Source organism: Arvicanthis niloticus, chromosome 1 (assembly GCF_011762505.2).
Source record: "Arvicanthis niloticus isolate mArvNil1 chromosome 1, mArvNil1.pat.X, whole genome shotgun sequence".
NCBI classification, from domain to species: Eukaryota; Metazoa; Chordata; class Mammalia; order Rodentia; family Muridae; genus Arvicanthis; species Arvicanthis niloticus.
Genome location: NC_047658.1, coordinates 48,882,092 through 48,902,246, shown reverse-complemented (window position 1 = coordinate 48,902,246; position 20,155 = coordinate 48,882,092). Strand labels below are relative to the sequence as shown.

At 38.4% G+C, this 20,155-nt stretch overlaps 1 protein-coding gene across 1 annotated transcript in view; it reads right to left on the bottom strand.

Annotated features, from left to right (window-relative positions):
- Positions 1 to 5,660: 5,660 nt before the first annotated feature.
- Agbl1 (AGBL carboxypeptidase 1) overlaps positions 5,661 to 20,155 on the bottom strand; it is a 788,584-nt gene continuing 774,089 nt past the window's right edge. The window contains exon 23 of the mRNA XM_076936072.1: positions 5,661 to 8,976. Within this exon, the coding sequence (XP_076792187.1) occupies positions 8,757 to 8,976 (220 nt within the window). The 3' untranslated portion in view covers positions 5,661 to 8,756. The remainder of the gene's footprint in view (positions 8,977 to 20,155) is intronic.

The window sequence follows — 20,155 nt, the reverse complement described above, 5'->3', positions numbered from 1 at the left end:
GTAGGAAGGGGCCAACTGTGCCACAGAAAGGAAATGGACCAGAGAGAGAGAGAGAGAGAGAGAGAGAGAGAGAGAGAGAGAGAGAGAGAGAGAGAGAGAGAGAGAGAGGAGCAGCCACGCCTCTGCTCAGCCCTCTTCCTCCTTCCCTCATGGTGGCATCAAACGCATCACTAACAATGCTTTGAATTCTAAGAGTCCAGACACCTAACCGTCCAATCAATGCAGATGAAGATGAATTTGACTCTTCTCTACCCTGTTCACAGGTTTGCTGACTCAAGCCCCTGGTCTGTTCTTTCTGTCTTCCTGTAGATGTTGTCACTTGGTTTCATTCTTTATTTTTAGCCCTGATTTCGGAAGCTCTTATTCTGCTGGGTATTGGCAGGGTGTCAAGGGCATCACTCACAGCTCTGAAAGGATCATTGTCCAGCTCTGGTCTCCATCCTCTCCAGACAGAGAACCAGTGTGAGCCGCCTCACGCTGCCTCTTCACTGGCCCAGCCAGCCTGCAGCCTCTGAGTGGCGTTCTCTGCAGGGCATCCAATGCCCTGCTTGTGAATGGTAGAAGTGTTAGTGACGTTAGTTTTCCTCTGACCTGAGTCTTCCTTTTACAATGAGAAAACTGAGACCCAGAGAAAAGAAAGCTCATCCACAAAGTAGCATGTCAACAACATGCTAAACATTGGCTTCTAGACATTCTGTGAGATGCTCTTTGTAAACCCCATGAAAAAAAGCTGTTTAATTATGTCTTAGCTTCCAAAACTCCCCATAGAACAACAACTTCACTTGCTCAATTTCACCAAAATGCCTGCCCCAGTTTGAATCTTGCTATCATTTTTTTTTTTCTGGATTCCCAATTTACTTGTGTTCATAAAAAATAAATCAAACAAAATGATAAAAATATTCATGGAAGTGTAGTGCATGGTGCCCACTATTTTTCTCTTTGTCATTGCCTCTTTTCCTTTAAGAAACAGAACTTTCTTCTTCTCTTTCTAATTTTTATTTCCAATGAGTCAGGAACAGTGAGCTAGTGTGGCTTGCCTGCTAGATCAGGCTGTGGTAGCAATGAAAGGACATGCTTCAGGTCTCAGGACGATGGTCTTTTGACTGGGAATATACTGACCAGTATTATGGATATGCGAGAGTAAACAAGGCTAGAGTCAATCTCAACTTGTTTCACACTCTGTTTTATTAAAGTCAATGCGTTTCCGTTCCTATGTGCTGAGCCTCAGCTGGCTTAATTATACATACCCAGGCGAATTCTAATGGGGACAGAGGACAGCCAGTGATTGGAAAGCAAGGCCCTTTTCTGACCTCTACAGGCCATGGAGAGGAAAAAAAACAAGGCTGATTCTGGAAATTACAGACTAGGACAGAGCTTTCTCTCTCTCTCTCTCTCTCTCTCTCTCTCTCTCTCTCTCTCTCTCTCCCCCCCCCCCGTGTGTGTGTGTGTGTGTGTGTGTGTGTGAATGTGTCTCTGTGTGTCTGTGTGTGTGAATGTGTCTCTGTGTGTTTATGTGTCTGGGTGTGTCTAAGGGTGTTTGTGTGTGTGTGTGTGTGTGTGTGTCTCTCTCTCTCTCTCTCTCTGTATGTGTGTGTGTGTGTCTGTGAGTGTGTGTCTATGTGTGTGTATGAATGTGTTTATGTGTCTGGGAGTGTCTGAGGGTGTCTGTGTGTGTGTCTCTTTCTGTCTCTGTCTCTCTCTGTGTCTCTCTCTCTCTGTCTCTCTCTCTGTCTCTCTCTCTCTCTCTCTCTCTCTCTGTGTGTGTGTGTGAATGTGTCTCTGTGTGTTTATGTGTCTGGGTGTATCTGAGGGTGTTTGTGTGTGTGTGTGTGTATATGTGAGTCTCTCTCTCTCTCTCTCTCTCTCTCTCTCTCTCTCTCTCTCTCTGTGTGTGTGTGTGTGTGTGTGCTTCTTTACAGCTCCAAGTACCAGACACATCTGTGTCCTACTTTCCTCCAGCTTGCTTATCCACGTTTAATAGGTTCCTGAAGCAACCAGGAAGAGGTCATTTTTCAGGAGGCTTTTGCAATGGAAATTAAGATCTCCATCATTCAATACATATTTAAAGTTAGCCCAACACAGTGTTCACCACTGGTACCATATACAACGAATGGAGTTGGCTAACAAATCATTTTTATTTTTCCAGAAATTACAGTCTGCTGGGTAGACGGAAGAGCTGACAGCAGCACCATGCAGATTTCTTCAGGACATCGTGGGAATTTAGAAACCATATTTAAACCATTAGAACATGCTTTGCTGAAGACAAAGAGATGCGCCTAGGTTTCAGTAGGTTTTATGGATCTTTGAGGAGAAGCAGAAGTCAGCCTGTCTGTATGAACCCATTTTTCACTTCCATAATAATATTAGACAGGGCCTTACCTGCTTTGCTCCCTAACATCCTCATTTGATCATCACAGGAGGGCTACTAGGATTAGACTTGGCAATCCAGACCATGGTCCTGGCTGTCTGTAGATAGGGAGCAGCTATATTCAATCATTGTTATGTTCCCTCCAGTGTCCGCCTGTTCTGGTGATGTGGAGAGACCCAGAGCGGGCATCTCTTGACTCCTCTTGGACAAACTCCAACTCTCGCCTTTACTAAAATTCCCCCTGTAAGGAAAGACTTTTGTTGGAAAATAGCGGTCTCCTTTGCTTACACTTATACAAGTTGGAAGTGGCAAAAGAGCAGGGTCTGAAATCAAGAGGAGGCTCCTCCTCCACTGACTTCTGTAATAACAGCTTCCTAAATATGGAGTTCAGGATTGGTCTTGGTGCTCTAAGCAAGAAAGTGTATGCTTTTAGCATCCATGACATGGAACTTGGACACAGGACTAATAGGATTTGCTTGTGGATTCCACACCTGACACAGAACTGAACTCACTGCTAACTTACCTTACACCAAGAGACCAAGGTCACATTCAATACCTCAACCAGATTCTTCCAAAGAAGCATGCTTAGAGTTTGTCACCTCTTCAGGGATAATCTGCTATCAAAAAGTTATTCAATTATATCAAGAACTCTAGAGATTTTTAAAAGTTTCTTCTGATTTAGAATTGTAGGTTTCTCACAGTCATTTGTTGTGAGACTTGAGTGTGGTCACTATATTCAGTGTGTGGTCTCTTCCAAGAGCAGAACTCATTTTGTTCTGTGACCAAGCAGGCCCAAAAGATACATAATCTTGGAGATTGTCTTATATAAAGTGCTGATCATCAAGGAATCCTATTTTTAATCCAAGGTGTCTATCTCCAAATCTGTTTGTGACTCTAAATCATCTCTATCTCTCTCTCTCTCTCTCTCTCTCTCTCTCTCTCTCTCTCTCTCTCTCTCTCTCTCTCTCTCTCTCTCTCTGCCCTCTCTCATCTCTCTCTCTCCTCATCTCTTTCTCTCCCTCTCTCTCCTCTTCCTCATTCTCTCCCTCCTCTTCTCTGTCTGTCTCTGTTTCTCTGTTTATCTGTCTCTCTGTCTGTCTCTCTGTATGTCTCTCTGTGTGTATCTGAATCCTTCCTCCTTCTTTCTCCCTTCTCTGTCTGTCTCATTCTCTGGTTCTCTGTTTTTCTGTTTCTCTGCATCTCTCTCTCTCTCTCTCTCTCTCTCTCTCTCTCTCTCTCTCTCTCTCTCTCTCTCTTCCTCACTCCCTCCCCACTCCTTCTCCTGATTTTTTTCTCTGTGATATAGGGAATTCACATTTAATGCCATGTTTATTGTGTTAGGTGAACATAACAAATATTTTTAAGTTCCATACAACAGTGTAGATTTAGGTGCAGAAATACATTTTTTTTCTCAAAATTTCCCTTTACCATGCACAATTTTCCTGAACAACACTTTGCTATTAAGAATCCATTGGACATCAGAAAACCCCAACTGTAACACAAACAAAAGGGGACATCTGTTAGGCAGACAACAGCAGGCTCCAGGCCTGATGAATTATTGTTGCCCAAAAAGCTTTCATGCTGAGTACCAGCTACTGGCTGTGTGTCTTTCCAAGGCTGGAGCCTTTGGTGGGCCCTGGGTGAGAGGTATCAGCAGGGCAAAGCAAATCCATCACTCTAATGTGGATCCAAATGTTCACATCAACCCTGTGGGTCACTGTGCTGAGTCCCTAACAAGGATGACTTATGTCAGGCATTCCTGGAAGCCTCTGCTCTTGGCAGTAAGAACAGGCTCCTCTTGGAATATGAAATCCACACCACAGCTAAGTTTTCCAGACTGACAAATGGAAGCTGGGCAGGAGGATTTCACCTCCCTTTGGGGTGTAATGTTTCCTTACATGTGCTGGCAGCCCTCAGTACAATCTCATAACTCAGGGATCAGGCTGTTTTCAAATGTTTTTGTGACTCAGAATCCTTTCTCTGGAAGCTCAGAGGAAACTGGAGGCAATGGATTCTATTGTAGGATGTTAATTACCGTCAACGGATATCCAGTGGCCAGACAGCTAGGTTGGCAACACATACATAGCTAGTTCTCACCAATGTAAGTGTAGCATCTGTAGCACTTGGATGGATGCTGCAGTCACTGGGGGGCACGAAGATGCTGTCCCTTTATCTTCAACATGCTATCTGTACATTTGCATCATGTACAAAGAACAAGGCCAACATTTCATTTTTAGCCTGCCTGTATAGGGACTAGTCCTTAAGTTAACCACCACCCTAGAGGCAGGCCGTGTTCCTGATAAATGCAACCCTTTAAATGAAACCCTTTCCATAACACAAATCAAGGTTTTAGATGGGAGATGGAAGGATATAAAGAACATATACAGAATTCCATTAGGATGCTTGACATCTCAGGTAGAAACTGAATCAGGAATGAGGAGTAACATGGTTTTAAATCCTGCAACATGGAAGGAAGCATGCCAGGTACAAGCAGAGATACAGGACAGTAGCAGGTCTGTGCATTTAAAGCTTGCTGCTCAATGGAGCATGATATGTGTGTATAAAAAGCATACAAACAGCATTGTTAAAAATAATTATATATAGATATAGATATCATAAAACATATCTTGATATCGTAAGTGTGTGTGCATATGTGTGTGCATTGTGTGTATATTGATATGTAGATAGGGACATAGAAGAGAAATCATAACTTGGCTTCAAATGATTATAAAAGATTGTACATAGCCAAAGGTTAATTTGAAGTGGCTTCTAATTTTATTTGTGGTGTTGTCTATGAATATGTGGGTGAATATTCTAGTGGTTATGTGTTCATGTGTGGGCATGCATGTGAGAGACCAGAAGTCAACAGAATGCAGTACTTCTTCAATAACTCTTCATTTTCTTCTTCTAGACAATGTCCTTCACTACTTACTGGACCTACTGACTGGCTAGAAAAGCATGTCATTAAGGTCCAGATATCATCCAGTCTCTGTTTCTCCCCAGAATGTATTTACATGTATGTACCATAGCACCTGACTTTTTACATGGATGTTAGGGATCCTACCTAGGATCTTTATGCTTGGGTAGCAAGCCCTTTGCTAATTGAGCCATCTTTCAAGAATCCATATCAGGTTATGGAAGGCTCATCAGAGAACAGAATCCCATGAAAGGATTTACAAACTCAATAAGGAATTTGGAGAACTTTATGGCTCAAGAAATGGAGCACACATAGACACATATATGCATAAATGTGTGTGTGTGTGTGTGTGTGTGTGTGTGTGTGTGTGTGTGTGTGTGTGTGTGTTGGGGGAGTCTATGTCTATATGCATAGAAGTGACCCGAACTTCAATTCCAAGCTGTACCCTCTCATTTACAGAATCTCTCTCCAACTGTATCTTAGGATTCCAATATTCATCCCCATCTCAAACCACACTCCCTCTTTTCACCTCATTGGATGTGTTGTGCCCTGCAAGCATGTAGTCACAATTATGGGTATTTTTCAAGTCAGTCAACATCCTGTGTGGAGTGGGTGCCAACAAAATGCCCATGAACATATGGGCTGTGTCACTGATGCAAACATGATGGGCATATTCCTGATATAAATGCTCATCCCTCTACCACATTCAGGACCAAATTTAACCTTTTCATCAACTCATGATAACATATTATCCAGTCTGATTATTATCTGCTTTTTAAAAATTCATTTTTTAATTTTTTCTCCTTTCCTAATTTACAAATATAGTCTTTACATAAGGCATGTTGATCATTTTATTCCAAATTATGACTTCACTTGGAGCCTTTGAACCCATGCTTTCCATTTCTTAGCATGTTCTTTTTTTTTAATTCCAAAGAACTCATGAATACTTTTCAATAGTAACTATACTTATTGCCTTCTTTTGATAAAATATTACCAATATAAATATCTATATTTGAGTCAATATTTTTCATATTATACTTTGTATAATTTCACCAGGACCCATAATAGCATAATAAAATGTGTACACCGTCATAATAAAATGTGTCTATCATAATAAAATAAAATAAAATGTTTATTGTTAACATAGCTCAGATGAGTTTTGAACTTGAAGACATAGTCGCTTTCATCTGCATTCATAGAACTCGGTAGAGTACATAGCACATATTAGGTATTTCATATAGCTTCTCTCCACAGATGGATCAGTGAATATTCCATGTTTGTGACTTTTTATAAATTCTCCCTAGAGAAGAACCCTGAAATATTAAGACTGGAGTGCTAATTCCTGACAAGGATCACTCTTCCCTGCCCTTTTGGTGGTTTATATTTCAACAGGATTATGTCTTTGACTCCTCCAGTCAATGAAAATCCAGAAGCAATTTTTTGATCTTCTTTTTGAGGGCAGGAAAGTAAGGTGATGAACACAGGAGAGGTTACAAGATGCTATAGGTCTGGAATTTGAACTGTCTTTCGATTTTTTTTTTCTTCCTTCAACTTTACGTGCATGTTACAGAACACTGAATTTCTTAATAGAAAGGATAGATTTTCTGAGATGTAGCAAGAATTTGAAAAAGAGGTGTGAAAGGGAAAGACTACCAATGCTCTGATTTCTCTAAACTGCAATGGTCATGTCTTTCTTCTAAACCTGCTGCTAAAGTGTGGCAGAGTCTTGCCCCCTGTCTTTCATGAAGTTTCTCTATAATTATTTAAATGTTTAAAAAAAAAAAAAAAAAACTATCTGCACCTGGTGGGCAGCTTAGGAAACGCCGTCTTTGGCAGTCATACATGCAATAGTGTCTGTTTCTTTTGTATTAGTATTCAAGTTTCAGAGACTATCTCAGACACAGTTTTTAACCTCCATATTATGGCTTGGGTCCAGTAAATATGCTATGTGTAAATTATTGAAGGATAGAAAAAGCTTTCCATTTCCATTTTGTTGTTGTCATTGCTGATGATGAGGCATGGGATGCAGATGCAAAGACTGATGCTTCTGCAGCCATCCTAGATTAGTAGAACCCACACCTCACAGAGTTCAATATCTGAAGAAGTAGCAGATACTGGGTCTCTGATACCAAGCAACTGTAACACCAAGTATTCTTCCCATATGGAATTACACACAACAGAAAAGTATTTCTGAAATCTATCACTATTTTTTAATTTCCCTCTCTCATAGTCAAATCCAATCCTAACTAAATATGAACACCATGTGTACAGTAAGTGTCGTTTACACTATACATCTCCTCTCCCATGTGTATCTGCATCTCCAAGGTTTCTCAGGCTTTTGCTCACTGGTCTTGTTCATCTTACAGTTCAGTCTCAAGGATGTGTCCCTCTGTCTGCTGAAAGGCCTTCTGTTATTTTGCACTATGTTAAATCTCTGTTCGTCTCCTCTGTGTCCTCCTTTGCTATAAAGGAATATCTTCTATCAAGGAATACATTACCCACATGTGACCCCATACCCAAGAGAGAGTTTGGTCAAAACTGTGCAAATAATCACATAGAGTTCTCCGTTCTGGTTGGGAAATGTTCTGTGAGCTAGTGTTAGCATGTAGCAGGTGCCAAGTTGCACACTTTCATATATGATCTCATTTCATCTTTACCATAACTTTGTGATATAGATATGCCCATTCCCAAGGCACATATAAAAACCCTGAAGTTCACGGAGATTTAATTGCTTGCTTACGTTTTCAGAACAAGCCACTGCCAGATGCAGGATATGAGCCACATCTGCCTCTCTGATTCTATAATGAATGGATTTTCCAGCACATCTTATATCTCCAGTGTGTGTTTAAAGAGCTTAAGAGGTACAAGTTTGAAATTTGTGAAAACCAGTCACAATCTTTACCATAGAAGATAGTCTAGCCTCTGGCTTCTCCATCCTCTGTAAAATGTACACTTATAGAACAACAAAGTCAATACTAGCTGTGACTTGGTTTCATAGGCTTTCATGTTGGATTACCCAAGACTTGCAGAAATACCAAGCCTTTCAGGGCCTTAGCAAATTTGGTGTCTGTGCTGTAAGTGTAGATGCTATGTTCTTTGGAAAACATTCGTATTTAGAGCAACTTAACTGCTTAGGAACTCCCTCTGAGAATCCAAGAAGAAAGATCTCTTCTCTGTTTATAGTCTTCTGTGTCAGGAACCAGACTTGTGGAGACCTGAGGTCAGTGTAGAGAGGAGCCATTGCAAAACTGAAAATACCACCCAAGTCCAATTTTAAGTGTAATGACAGCACGCTGTGTACATAAAATCTTATAATTATGACATACCTAGTATCTATGGATGGTAAAGCTAGAACAACATACAAACAAGTTTTTCTACTGGCTTAGGCGCTATATATTTAATAGAGAAAAAGCCATGTGATAGCCACTAGTCCAATGGCTGGAGACACAGAGATGGCACTGAACCTCGAGACTAGGGGACAGATCTTCTTCTCCACCCCAAACCTTCCTCTTTTTCCTCTTCTTCATCCTTGGTAAAGGCACACTCCTGGATCTGCCGGTCCAGCTCAGTGAAGTTCTGTTCCGAGTCTGAGCTGCTGTCTGCACTGTAGTCAATCTCCTCCAGGCAAGCTGGCTCATCGTCTACCTCAGCAGTTCTGTTGTTCATGCTGCTGCTGCTGCTGCTACTGCACCTGTAGTTTATCTCCCCCAGCAAAGAAAAGAATGAGGGAGGAGAGGAAGAAAAAACACATAGGGAAAGGGAAATAGACACAGGGTGGTAGAGAATGGAAGGAGGAAGGAAAAGATAAGTTAGCCAGGAGAGAACTTATAATATGTAACGGGAATATCTAATCCCTATTCTTAGATTTACTGAAATTTATTTTTTGAAAATGTTTCACTACCCTGTTCAACTCCTCCAAGACCCCCGACTATGCTACACCTACCTATTAATTCTGTATTCTCTTTTGCTTAATGATAACACTAAGACCAATTAGTGCTGCTTATATGTGTTTTGGGGCTCTCCACCAAACAATGGGAAATGTTAAGAGAAGCCATACTCCCGAAGAAAGAAAGTTGACTCTGTGTTACAGCAGCCAACAACTTCCAGGAAATCCTGAACAAGGGCTGGGGAATCGTGAGCTCCTCCCCCATCCATGCTGTGAACTCAAGACTCATTTCTCCCTTAAGTGGTTTTCACACTTAAATACGTTTTGTGCTCCATTCCTCTCTTGGGAGTTAGTAGGACACCATTCAAAATCGTTAGACTCCTTTCTATCTCTGCTGACTAAATCTGCACTGCTTTTCAATTGGTATGCTTCCAAATAAAATATGTAGACAGCCTGGCATATGTAGCACACTTAAGATAAGTTAAGCTTCATGTGGTAACAACCGGAAGGTTGTCACTAAATGTCTGAGTTGTACTCTCCCAGGACAGAGTAGGATTGATCAAGGTAGAGAGGACCCCTAGACATAACGGTCTTCATTCTACCAATGCACACTGTGACTTTCACAGAGATCTCCTGCATCGTGATGAATAGTTATTGGAAATAGAAATTAATACAGATTGAAATTAATAAATGAGCATGCAAGAAAACAACATTCTGTTTCTTCCATGCTTACAAATCTCCATTATCTGCCTCTCTCTAATTTATCAACAACTGAAGGATCAACAGGGGCTGAGCAGCAAGAGACAACAGGGATCAGCTGCAATGGACCAAAGACTTTACTGCATATTGTGAACAGAGAGAATTTCCTCCCAAGGAGCCATATATCTCCCTCATTTGCATGAGATACCTGAAGACTTTCTAATCACTCCCTACTTAGGACTTAACCAATTAGGATTAGCAGCATGCTGGGTTTCTACTTGTGATTTATAGAAGGCAAGCACTTCATAAATCAGGCAGTGCTGTTCATCCACCTGCTTCTCCATAAACAATGAAAATGGGTAATCAGTGGCATGGTTACACGTTAGCTGAGGAAATGAATCAGGCCAGCTTCTTAATTGTTTACTGATGGACAGGAGCTCACCTGTGCTTTCCACATGCTCTGTCCCATAAACTGAAAGTCTGATGAGTCACAAATGGAGAAGAGGGAAGAGAAATACAAACCTTGTTTGCCCAGTCCCATGGCATCAAATGGCCATTATATTTTACAGACTGAATTGTCAGTAATAAAGTCATTGAATAAAGGAAAGTAAAAGCTACCAGCGGTAAATATTCAGCAAGAATCCTGTGTGTCTGAAACCCTCCTGCTATCTTCCTGGATACTATGGTGATACTTCAGTCAAACATAAAAAGCCTGATTTCAAATCCCGGCTATGGGACTTTGGAGAGAATCCTAATCTCAGAAAGAGAACTCAGAAGATGAGGTGACTTCTGGTAGAGAAGCACAAAGACATTGTCTAGCAGAGTGCCTTGTGAAAGAATGTCACTCAACAAATTTCAATTCCATTTCTCTGCCTTGGATGTCAGGGGCAGCTTTGCTTATACACTGAAGGCCTAAATTCAGCCATAGGCCCAAGTCAGCCTGCTAACACAAAGTCTCAGGTTTCTGTGAAAAAACACTGAAACAGATAGCTATAAGATATTGTAAATAAGCAGCTTTGGTGGATAGTTGCCAGGTTTTAGTCATAGACCTTGTAGATAGTTGACCTTGATGGATAGTACCAACTTAGATTAGGACAAGTGAATCATAGGCGGAGGCATAGTTTCCTGTCCCCTGAACCTTCACCCAGCTGACACTCTGTTCTGGAATATATCTGTACTCCCCTGAACACCTACACTCCTACGTCATCCCCTTCCCCACATCCTGCCTTTTTGTGTATATAACCCCCGTGTGAAAAAGTAAAAATAGAGGTTTGATCAGCCTATAGAAAAGCTGCTTGTTCCTTGTGTCCCCTGTCCTCCAGTTCTCTTTTTCAGGTCTTCTGATCCCAGTTCAGTGCCCCTTGTGACTGGGGCACTTGGATGTTAAGAAGACACTAAAACACAGTACAGAAGAAAAGTATGCATTTAAATATATTTATCCCTACTCATGTTACTTGTCTGCAATAATTACTACAGTAATTGTTACTGTAGTAATTATTGCAGACAAATGGGTATTGCTAGTAATCTCTCTAGAATGTGTGTTATTTCCAAATTTAGTACCTTGCAGCAGCTCTCCATTGCTCCTAAATGGAATATGAATATCAATGGGTTTAGTAGATAAAATGTTCAAACAGGGTTCATTTTCAGGAGAAAACCTGGGCATTTTACTCTCAAAATGCCTGTGCTACTGGAAGAGTCTGCTCCAGTCTATCATAAACTTGTGGCCTTCTACCACAGTCTTGTTGATAAATTGATCATGTTATTAGCCTTCTCATACGTCAGACTTGAAGCCTCTCCAATATTTTACTCATTCAAGCAACTACTTATATTTATAATCTTCTAAGCTCTCAAGAACCAAGCAAATAAAATATGGCTCCATTAACACATTTATCTTAACTTTTACAGACTATTTTGATAAAGTTTTCTTTTACTGAAAAATTCCTCTCTAAATATTAACCTCTGATAGTAAATGAATTGGTATGGAACTGGAACTTAGCTATTTAATTGCAATTAAAATAGGGTTCATACCTTGACAAATTCATATTTATTTTACTCTACAGAATATCTAGAATGTGTGAGAACACAGCAAAACAAAAAGTTGCCAAACTGAACTTGTATGTGAAGGATACTTTGAAAAACCTTTGTTGCAAATAATTCTATATAGTTATTTTTTATTGCTTTTTGAAAATTTCTGGTTTCTAAAATTTTGTAGATATTATATATGACACAATTATTATATCACTGGTTATTAATGATGAAAAAAACAGATAGTTTCCTGTAGAATGGTAGGTACGAGTTAAATAGTACAAAGTTGCAGCTACTGCAGAAAAAAAATGCATTTGTGCATCAAATGTAAACCATATAGACTAAAGGTAATAAAATTGTATTATGTATTGAACTTTCTTAAATAGATAAATAGACTTTTGGTGCTTTTCTTATATATACAAAAATAAATATGTATAGTTGACTTTGCTAAAGTAACCATTTTTCATCCATCCATAGCTCATAGTGGCTTGATGTAGATTTCAACAACAAGCAACAGTATGTCAATGCTATTTCACCACATTTAGATGGCTAAACAAATCAAAGAGGATGTCTCACGGGCAAGAATATTGTATGTTAAAAAGTATGTAAAATGAACATTAAAATCGTTTATATACAAATAAAGTTATACCAAGAGAAAAATGAATGTTTAAAATCCAAAGTGAATGTTTAAAATCCAGCACAGTGTGGTACATCATACTTTGAATCCCAGTAGTTGGGAGGTTGAAGCAGGAGGATTGCCATGAGTTCTAGCAAGTTTGGGTTGTAGAGTGAAGAAAACCTATATAAAGCATGCAATAGAAAGCTTAATATCTTTTTATTCTTATGTAGAATATTTTTATCACAAGACACTATAACAATTGGGTAGATACAAATTAAATGCATCAACAGATAAGAACTTATATGGAATGAATCATCCCAATGTCTCTAGAACTATTAAAAATATTAGATTCATAATCTAAACGTCTTGATAAAGAAGTGTTTAGGCTCAGATATTTTCACTAAAGAAGTATGCAAAATGATTAAAGAAAAATAAAAATAGTTCTATACAATTCATTCCAGAAAAATAAGAGGAAAAACTTTCTATTCATTTTATAAATCTAATATTACAGTGATACCCAAACTAAGCCTTGTAAACAGAAAACAGTTGCAAAATACTATCCCTCATAAATAAAAACATGTTTTTCTTTAAAAAAAAAGATATCAAGTTGAATTGAGTATTATACAGGATAATTATAAATCCTGACCTCATGAAGTTAAATTTTAGGAGTTAAGTCTGGTTTAATACTTAAAAATCAATAATTTTAATCCACTATATTAATAGGATACTGTGCAGGAATTAAAATATCATATATATTTATTCAAAAAATTTGATAAAATTCTATCTTCATTAATGATAAAAAGGGACACAGTTAAAATTACCAAGAGTTTCTCATACTAACAAAGAATACCTATAAAATTAACTGTTAATGCTAGGCACAGTGGCTAAAAATGAACTGATTTTTCTGTTAAGATTAGGGAGAACAAAATGATAGAATTTTATCATTACTCTTTTACTGGAAGTCTGGGTGAGGAATGTAAGAGAAGAATAAGAAATATATACACAGTTAAATCAGAAAAATATACTGTCCTTTTTGGAATGTGTCAAAAATAATCAAAGGCCCCAAACCTCCTACAACTGTGAGATAAGAAGACTATAGACATGCAAAACTCAACTGCATTTCCACACAGTAACAAATCATTATCATAGCTATAATATATTCATAATAACTGAACAAAAATGAAGCACTTGGGTATTAATTTAACAGAGCAAATACCAGACATATGCCAGAGTTATATGCCCTAGAAATGGCATAGGAAGCTGATCACAGAAAAGACATTTAAACAAGTGGACAAGGAGAAATGGCTTCAAGAATTCAGTGTAGTAAAGACTGAAAACTGAAATTACTGTATGGTTTACATGGAAAGGAAAATGAACACTAAGTAGCTAAGATAATTTTGAAAACTAGACCAAAGTGGGAATGGCCACTACATCATTTTTAAACAATGTTTTGAGATAGGAAGTCATATATAAGGGTAGCACTGGACTCAGGATGTAGGTAAGGTGACTTGAATTCATATTCTTCCAATATGTCCCCCCCTCCATCCTCCAGGGTACTAGAATCACAGATATATGCTGTCATGCCAGGTTTATGTGGTGCTAGATGGCAGACTTGGGGCATGGTGTATTTTCTGCAGATTCTCTACCAACTGAGTTATAACCTCAGCTTACCATTCCATTTCAAGATATAAAGAGTGACTGTGCTCAAGCTAGTTCAGGACTGGAAGAGTAACAGACAAGACCAACAGAGGGGAGAGAATACAGATGTAGATGTGCATGAATAAAGCCAATTGATTGCAATTTTACAAAAATGAAAGTTAGTGAATAAAAGAAAATTGCCTGTTTTGAAGTAACTGAATGCCTCTCAACAAAATGTAAATATAATCTTCCATAAACTCTATATTTTATATAAATTTAATTCAGAATGGATTTTAGGTTCAAATGTAAAATCCAAAGCTGCAACATTTTCAGAGCATAAATATCTAGAAAATGGTAAATGAAATGAGTCTAGACAAAGAATTCTTAGAAATTATATAAAATATGATCTGTAAGAGAAAAAAACTAATAGATTGGAATTCATCAGAAATAAAATTTTATTGTGTAAGAACTCATTAAGAAGGTGAAAAATACAATCTAATTGCTGTGAGAAATTATTTTCAGAATGTATATGTGATTAAGAAGTCACATTTAGAATTTGTAAAGGGCTCTCAAAATGATTATAAAAATGTAGTTATGAAATATGTAGATGGCATGAAGAAGATATATGTATGTCATAAGATATTCATCAATAGCCATCATTAGGAAACGACTATGATAAAATGAAAATTAAGACTATTAAGAGAAAAATTAAAAATAGCCATAATATGAAATAACAAAGAGGATATCAACTGGACCCCTAAAATATTGCTAGTAGGAATGTGCAGCCATTCTTGAAAATGGTTTTTAAAGTTTTCTTAAACACTGGAAGCACTTTCTATATGAAGAAAAATGTATACTTGTGGACAATCAATCAAGTTAAGTAAGTAGTTATGTTTATACAAGTTGCTTTTGGCAATTTTATTGAGTGTTGTTTGTTTCCCATAACTACAAGTCCTGTAATTCCTTTGTAACTAGTGAGGTGAGAAAGGAGCCTGCCAGCCTGCCTTCCTTCCCTCCTTCCTTCCTTCCTTCTTTCCTTCCTTCCTTCCTTCCTTCCTTCCTTCCTTCCTTCCTTCCTTCCTTTAGTTTTTTTTGTTTGTTTGTTTCTTGTTTTTTTGTTGTTGTTTTGGGTTTTTTTGTTTTATCTTAAAGAATTTTCTTTCTTATGTGCCTCAGTTAGGGTTTCTATTGCTGCAACTAACCACCACGGACAAATATCAATTTGGAGAGGAAAGGGCTTATATGGCTTATATTTCCACACCATAGTCCCTCATTGAAGGAAGCTAGGGGGGAAGTTCACAGAAGGCAGGGTCCTGAAGTCAGTAGCTGATGCAGAGGCCATGGAGGGATGCTGCTTACTGGATTGCTCATCATGGCTTATTCAGTCTGCTTTCTTATAGAACTCAAAACCACTAGACCAGGGATGGAACCACCCATAATGACACCATCCACATTGGTATCAGAGGGTTCACTAGGTATTTTCAATGTCCTAAAGGTTACAGAGGATGATACCCCTCTAAAAAAAAAAAAAAAAAAAAAAAAAAAAAAAAAAAAAAAAAAAAAAGTCCTCAAAACCAATCCAAAAGCCATGAAGACTTTGGGGGAGACATGACATTACTTTTCTCCTTTTTCTTTCTCAAAAATTATCAGCTGCAGATGGATTTTATGATGATCAAGACACTTGACTTCAGTTATCCTTTCATAGCAATTTTAGCACCTTAATGGTTCCCAAACTGTTTGCACCAATCAGCACAACAGATGCTTTAGTAGTGCCCCTCCCCTTACCCCAGCACACAGTACTACTACATTTATTTTTATCATCTCCTTTTTTGGTCTTTATCCAGAATATTTTGGACAGTATCAAGCTTAATGTTTACCAAAGTCATTGACAATCCTCTATGGTACTGGGTGAAGGAGGTGAGCCAAATGTAAGATTTATTTTGCTATTCACAAATGCTGGACTATGTCAATAACTCATGCATTTGAAAATATTTTAGGTTGTTTCAGCCTTCGCAGGAATAGAGTCAAAGGAAACTATGAAGTGCAGAAAATATTCAACATCTGCTTAAAAACACCTCAGTTCTGTATGCAAATTTTTCCAACCAATTTTGGTAATTTGGGGATGGTTAAGTGCTACCAACTGCTGAAGGCTCTGCCACTGTTTCAGGATGGTAGGATGGCTTCTTGCAGTCAGTCAGCTCAGCAGAAAAAGCCAAATCTTCATTGACATTATCCCTTTCAGTACCATCTTCAGACTCTTTATTAGTGGATTCCATTTAAATAACTAATAATAGTTGCACAAATCATCATTTGTAGCAACTAAATACTGATCAGTTGTTAAACCGCACACAACACTAAGTGCTCAAAGAACTTACTGAAAATTTCCAGCATGGTTTTCTAATATTTAAGGTGAAAAATCATATTATAAGCAATCTTCCTGGAATTAGTGTTTCCTGAAGATGCTAAATATCTGGATTTTCAATTCAATGACTTTGGTAAACATTAAGCTTGATACTGTCCAAAATTCATTAAGTATAAAAAAAAAAAGCAAGGAATTTGCATGTAACCTATGCATATATTTCCATATACTTTAAATCATCTCATAATTATTTATAATTAATATCATGTAAATGATATGTAAATGGTTGTTGCAGTATGTTTTACAGTGACTAATGACAAGAAAAAAACTGTATGTGCCTAGTACCTATGCAATATGATGTACTTTTATACAGATTCTTGTTGAAAACAGGATGACCGGTTTTATTTACCATGAAGTAATATGGTAAGGCAATATCATTAAAGTGTTATGCAAAGTTTTTAAACTTTAAATGAGTAGAGAAGAATGGACACCAACCAGAACAAAACTAAACCAAAAAAGCTTTCAGTGTCTCCATGCTTTCTTGGTAGAGACAATAGTCACATCAGTTTCCAACTTTGTCTTTTAACACTGAGATTCTATGAAAATTGACATGTTAACATCACTCATATCATCCTGTACATTGTGGTACAGAATGAATTCTTTCATACCCTGACAGGAAAGACCTCTCTTTAGGCTTTAGAAAACATGGTGCCATCTATCCTATACGTTCTTCTCCCATCTCCCTTGACTCCTAATCAATAGCAATCCAATTTAACCCATAAAGTTCAACTCATAAAGCATTTGATGGCTTGATCCATTCATGTCATTCCTCTCTCTGTTTCTGTCTCTGTCTCTCTGTCTCTCTGTCTCTCTCTGTCTGTCTCTGTCTCTCTCTCTCTCTCTCTCTCTCTCTCTCTCTCTCTCTCACACACACACACACACACACACACACACACACACATCCTGAATTTTGGACTCTCATATAAAATCTGCAGGTCTCTTTGTTTATATCTATGCAGCTTTCTTCCTAACATTGGTCAGTAAATAACTGAGTACAGAGAAAACAGTCCACAGCCTGCTCCTCTGATGTAGACTTTTCACCCTGAGCAACAGGTCTTTCTTTACCTAAGTTAGGATTCTCCCCTTACTTTACAGAGAAGGGTGCTAGTCTCTATCCATTAGCAGACAATAGCATTCCTGACTCTTCTACCCTTAATAACAACCCTAAATAGCATTCAGTGTTGCCAAATGCTCTCTGTCTGAGCAGCACACTTCTGGATGAGAATAATTGCTTAAAGTGTTAAGATGTGAGAAAGCTTGTCAGTAGGGGTGTGACAAGGGGAAGCATACTTTTGGAAGAATTTTGTGTGAAATAAAGGTAGAATGATTAAAGACAATCTTGATTAAATATTGCATTGCTAGAGGAAAAACATATGTAGGAATAAAATTTCAATCCCCAAAAGATGAAAGGAAACATCAATCATGGTGAAGAGACAATCAGTGAAGTTGTCAATTTCCTACAATTAAATCGAACATTTAATTCAATCAAAATGCCAACGGCCACCACCATATGTAATAGAATAATTATGAAACATCACAGCAATCAAATTAAATTCAACCTCAAGGGTCACTTGTCAAAGCAACAATAGTAATTTTTGCCTTAGTATTCAATTTAATAACAATTGTCAAATAAAACCAGGGTTGTTGGGGTGATAAGACAGTTTAGCAGATAAAGGTTCTTGCTGCCAGTCTGACAACCCCAGCCAGGTCCCTGGGACCAACAGGTATGGGAGAATTGACTCACACAAGTTACTCATTGATGTTCACATGTGAACTTCACTCACAAAACAAATACATTTAATAATTGTTTGTAAAACACAAAATATTTAAATATAGAAGAATCATAACTATTATTTTGAATACCAGGATCATGTTTTTCAAAAAAAATTAAAAGAATATTTTAGAACAACAGAACATGACTTTGATAACTACACACTTATGGGTGTACAGTATTCATATTTGAACATTAACTAGTTAAGACATTTTTAAAGAAAAAATTTTATTCATAACACAGCCAATACGTATAGAAGATTCAGTGGCACTGTAGCACTGACCCATATGATGACCCTTACCTCCACCTTATCCCTCACAACCTACAGCAAGCATCAGAGCTGACCACAGGATCACTAAAGTTGAGAGCTGTTCCAGCCCATCATCTGCTGCAGACCTTGAGAGAGTAGGTTCTGCACCTTATCCGAGCAACATAGTACACCTAGCCCAGGTGGCTTGGTTGCAGGTAAGCTGGCCCAGAGAGCATGAGAGCTCCTGAGCTGGCTGTGACCCTTCCCTGCTGTGGCATTGGATAAGCTAGCTGGGGAAAATGCTGCAGAGGTTGTTCTGGTGGTTTGGATGAATAGCATAGATACCATCCAGACCCAGATCCAGGGCTTTGAGTTGGTCTGCCATAACATCTATTTCTTCAGTGAATTGCTGGAGTTTGGAAGGAGCTGGTCATCCAGATCCAAGGCTGCAGGATCTCTAATACACACAGAAACAACAGGGTATCTAAGAGGAGTCCCAGTGAGGATCTAGTATTGATAGTGCAGCAGAAGCCAGAGGCCTTGAATCAGACCAATAACCAATTGCAATAAACATTGGCAAGCAAAGACATGTGGGGGAAAGGGCACACTGTGGGACACACTGTGACACACTACAGATTCCACAATGAGATTTCTTTTATTTTTGTGGAGGAGGTTATACGGACAGAGGGAAGGTATGAGGGGACAGGGAGATGAATAGGATTGGGATACAAAATGTAAAATTCACAAAGAATACATGAAAAGTAAAATAACAAAAAAAGAAAATATTATATTTGAAAAGTTAGTTAAAATGTATATAACCATAGGAATTTATGAGATTGACATAGATCTAGGAGGCCAGATATGAGAATGTGGTTCAGAGAATCTGTTTTATATGCCAAGAAGCCCATTCAGAACAAATGTGAGGACAAAAGCTCCTGGGTTCAGGTAGAGCGGAATTATGTCTTCTGTTTCTATACATAATCTCTCCAGAAATAATAAAAGGAAAGTAAATGAACTATTTCAATGCCATTAGCAAACACTAGGGAATTACCTTAATTTCAAACCATGAACACTACTAAACTGTATGAAAATGTGAATAATTGGAGGGGAGACTAAGAATGCACACATACTTCCCTAGTTATCCAGTATACTAAGCTGCTATGAAAGAAAGTAGCTATCTTAGTCCATGTTCCATTGCTGTGAAAAGATACCATGACCACAGCAACTCTTAAAATGGAAAGCATTTCATTGAGTTGAGAGGTTTAATCCATTGCTGTCATGATTGGAAGCATGGTGACTCAGGCAGACATGGTGCTATAGAAGGAATTTGAGAGTTCTACGTCCAGATCGGCAGGCAGCAGGAAGGAAGAGACACTGGGCCTGGCTTGAGCATTTGGAACATCAAACCCCAGCTCTAGTGACATACTTCACCCACCAAAGCCACACCTACTTCAACAAGGCAACACCTCCTAATGCCACTCTCTAAGCATTCAAATACGTGAACCCATGGGTGTCATTACTATTCAAACCCAAGCATATTGCTAGGATCAATCAGTAAGATTT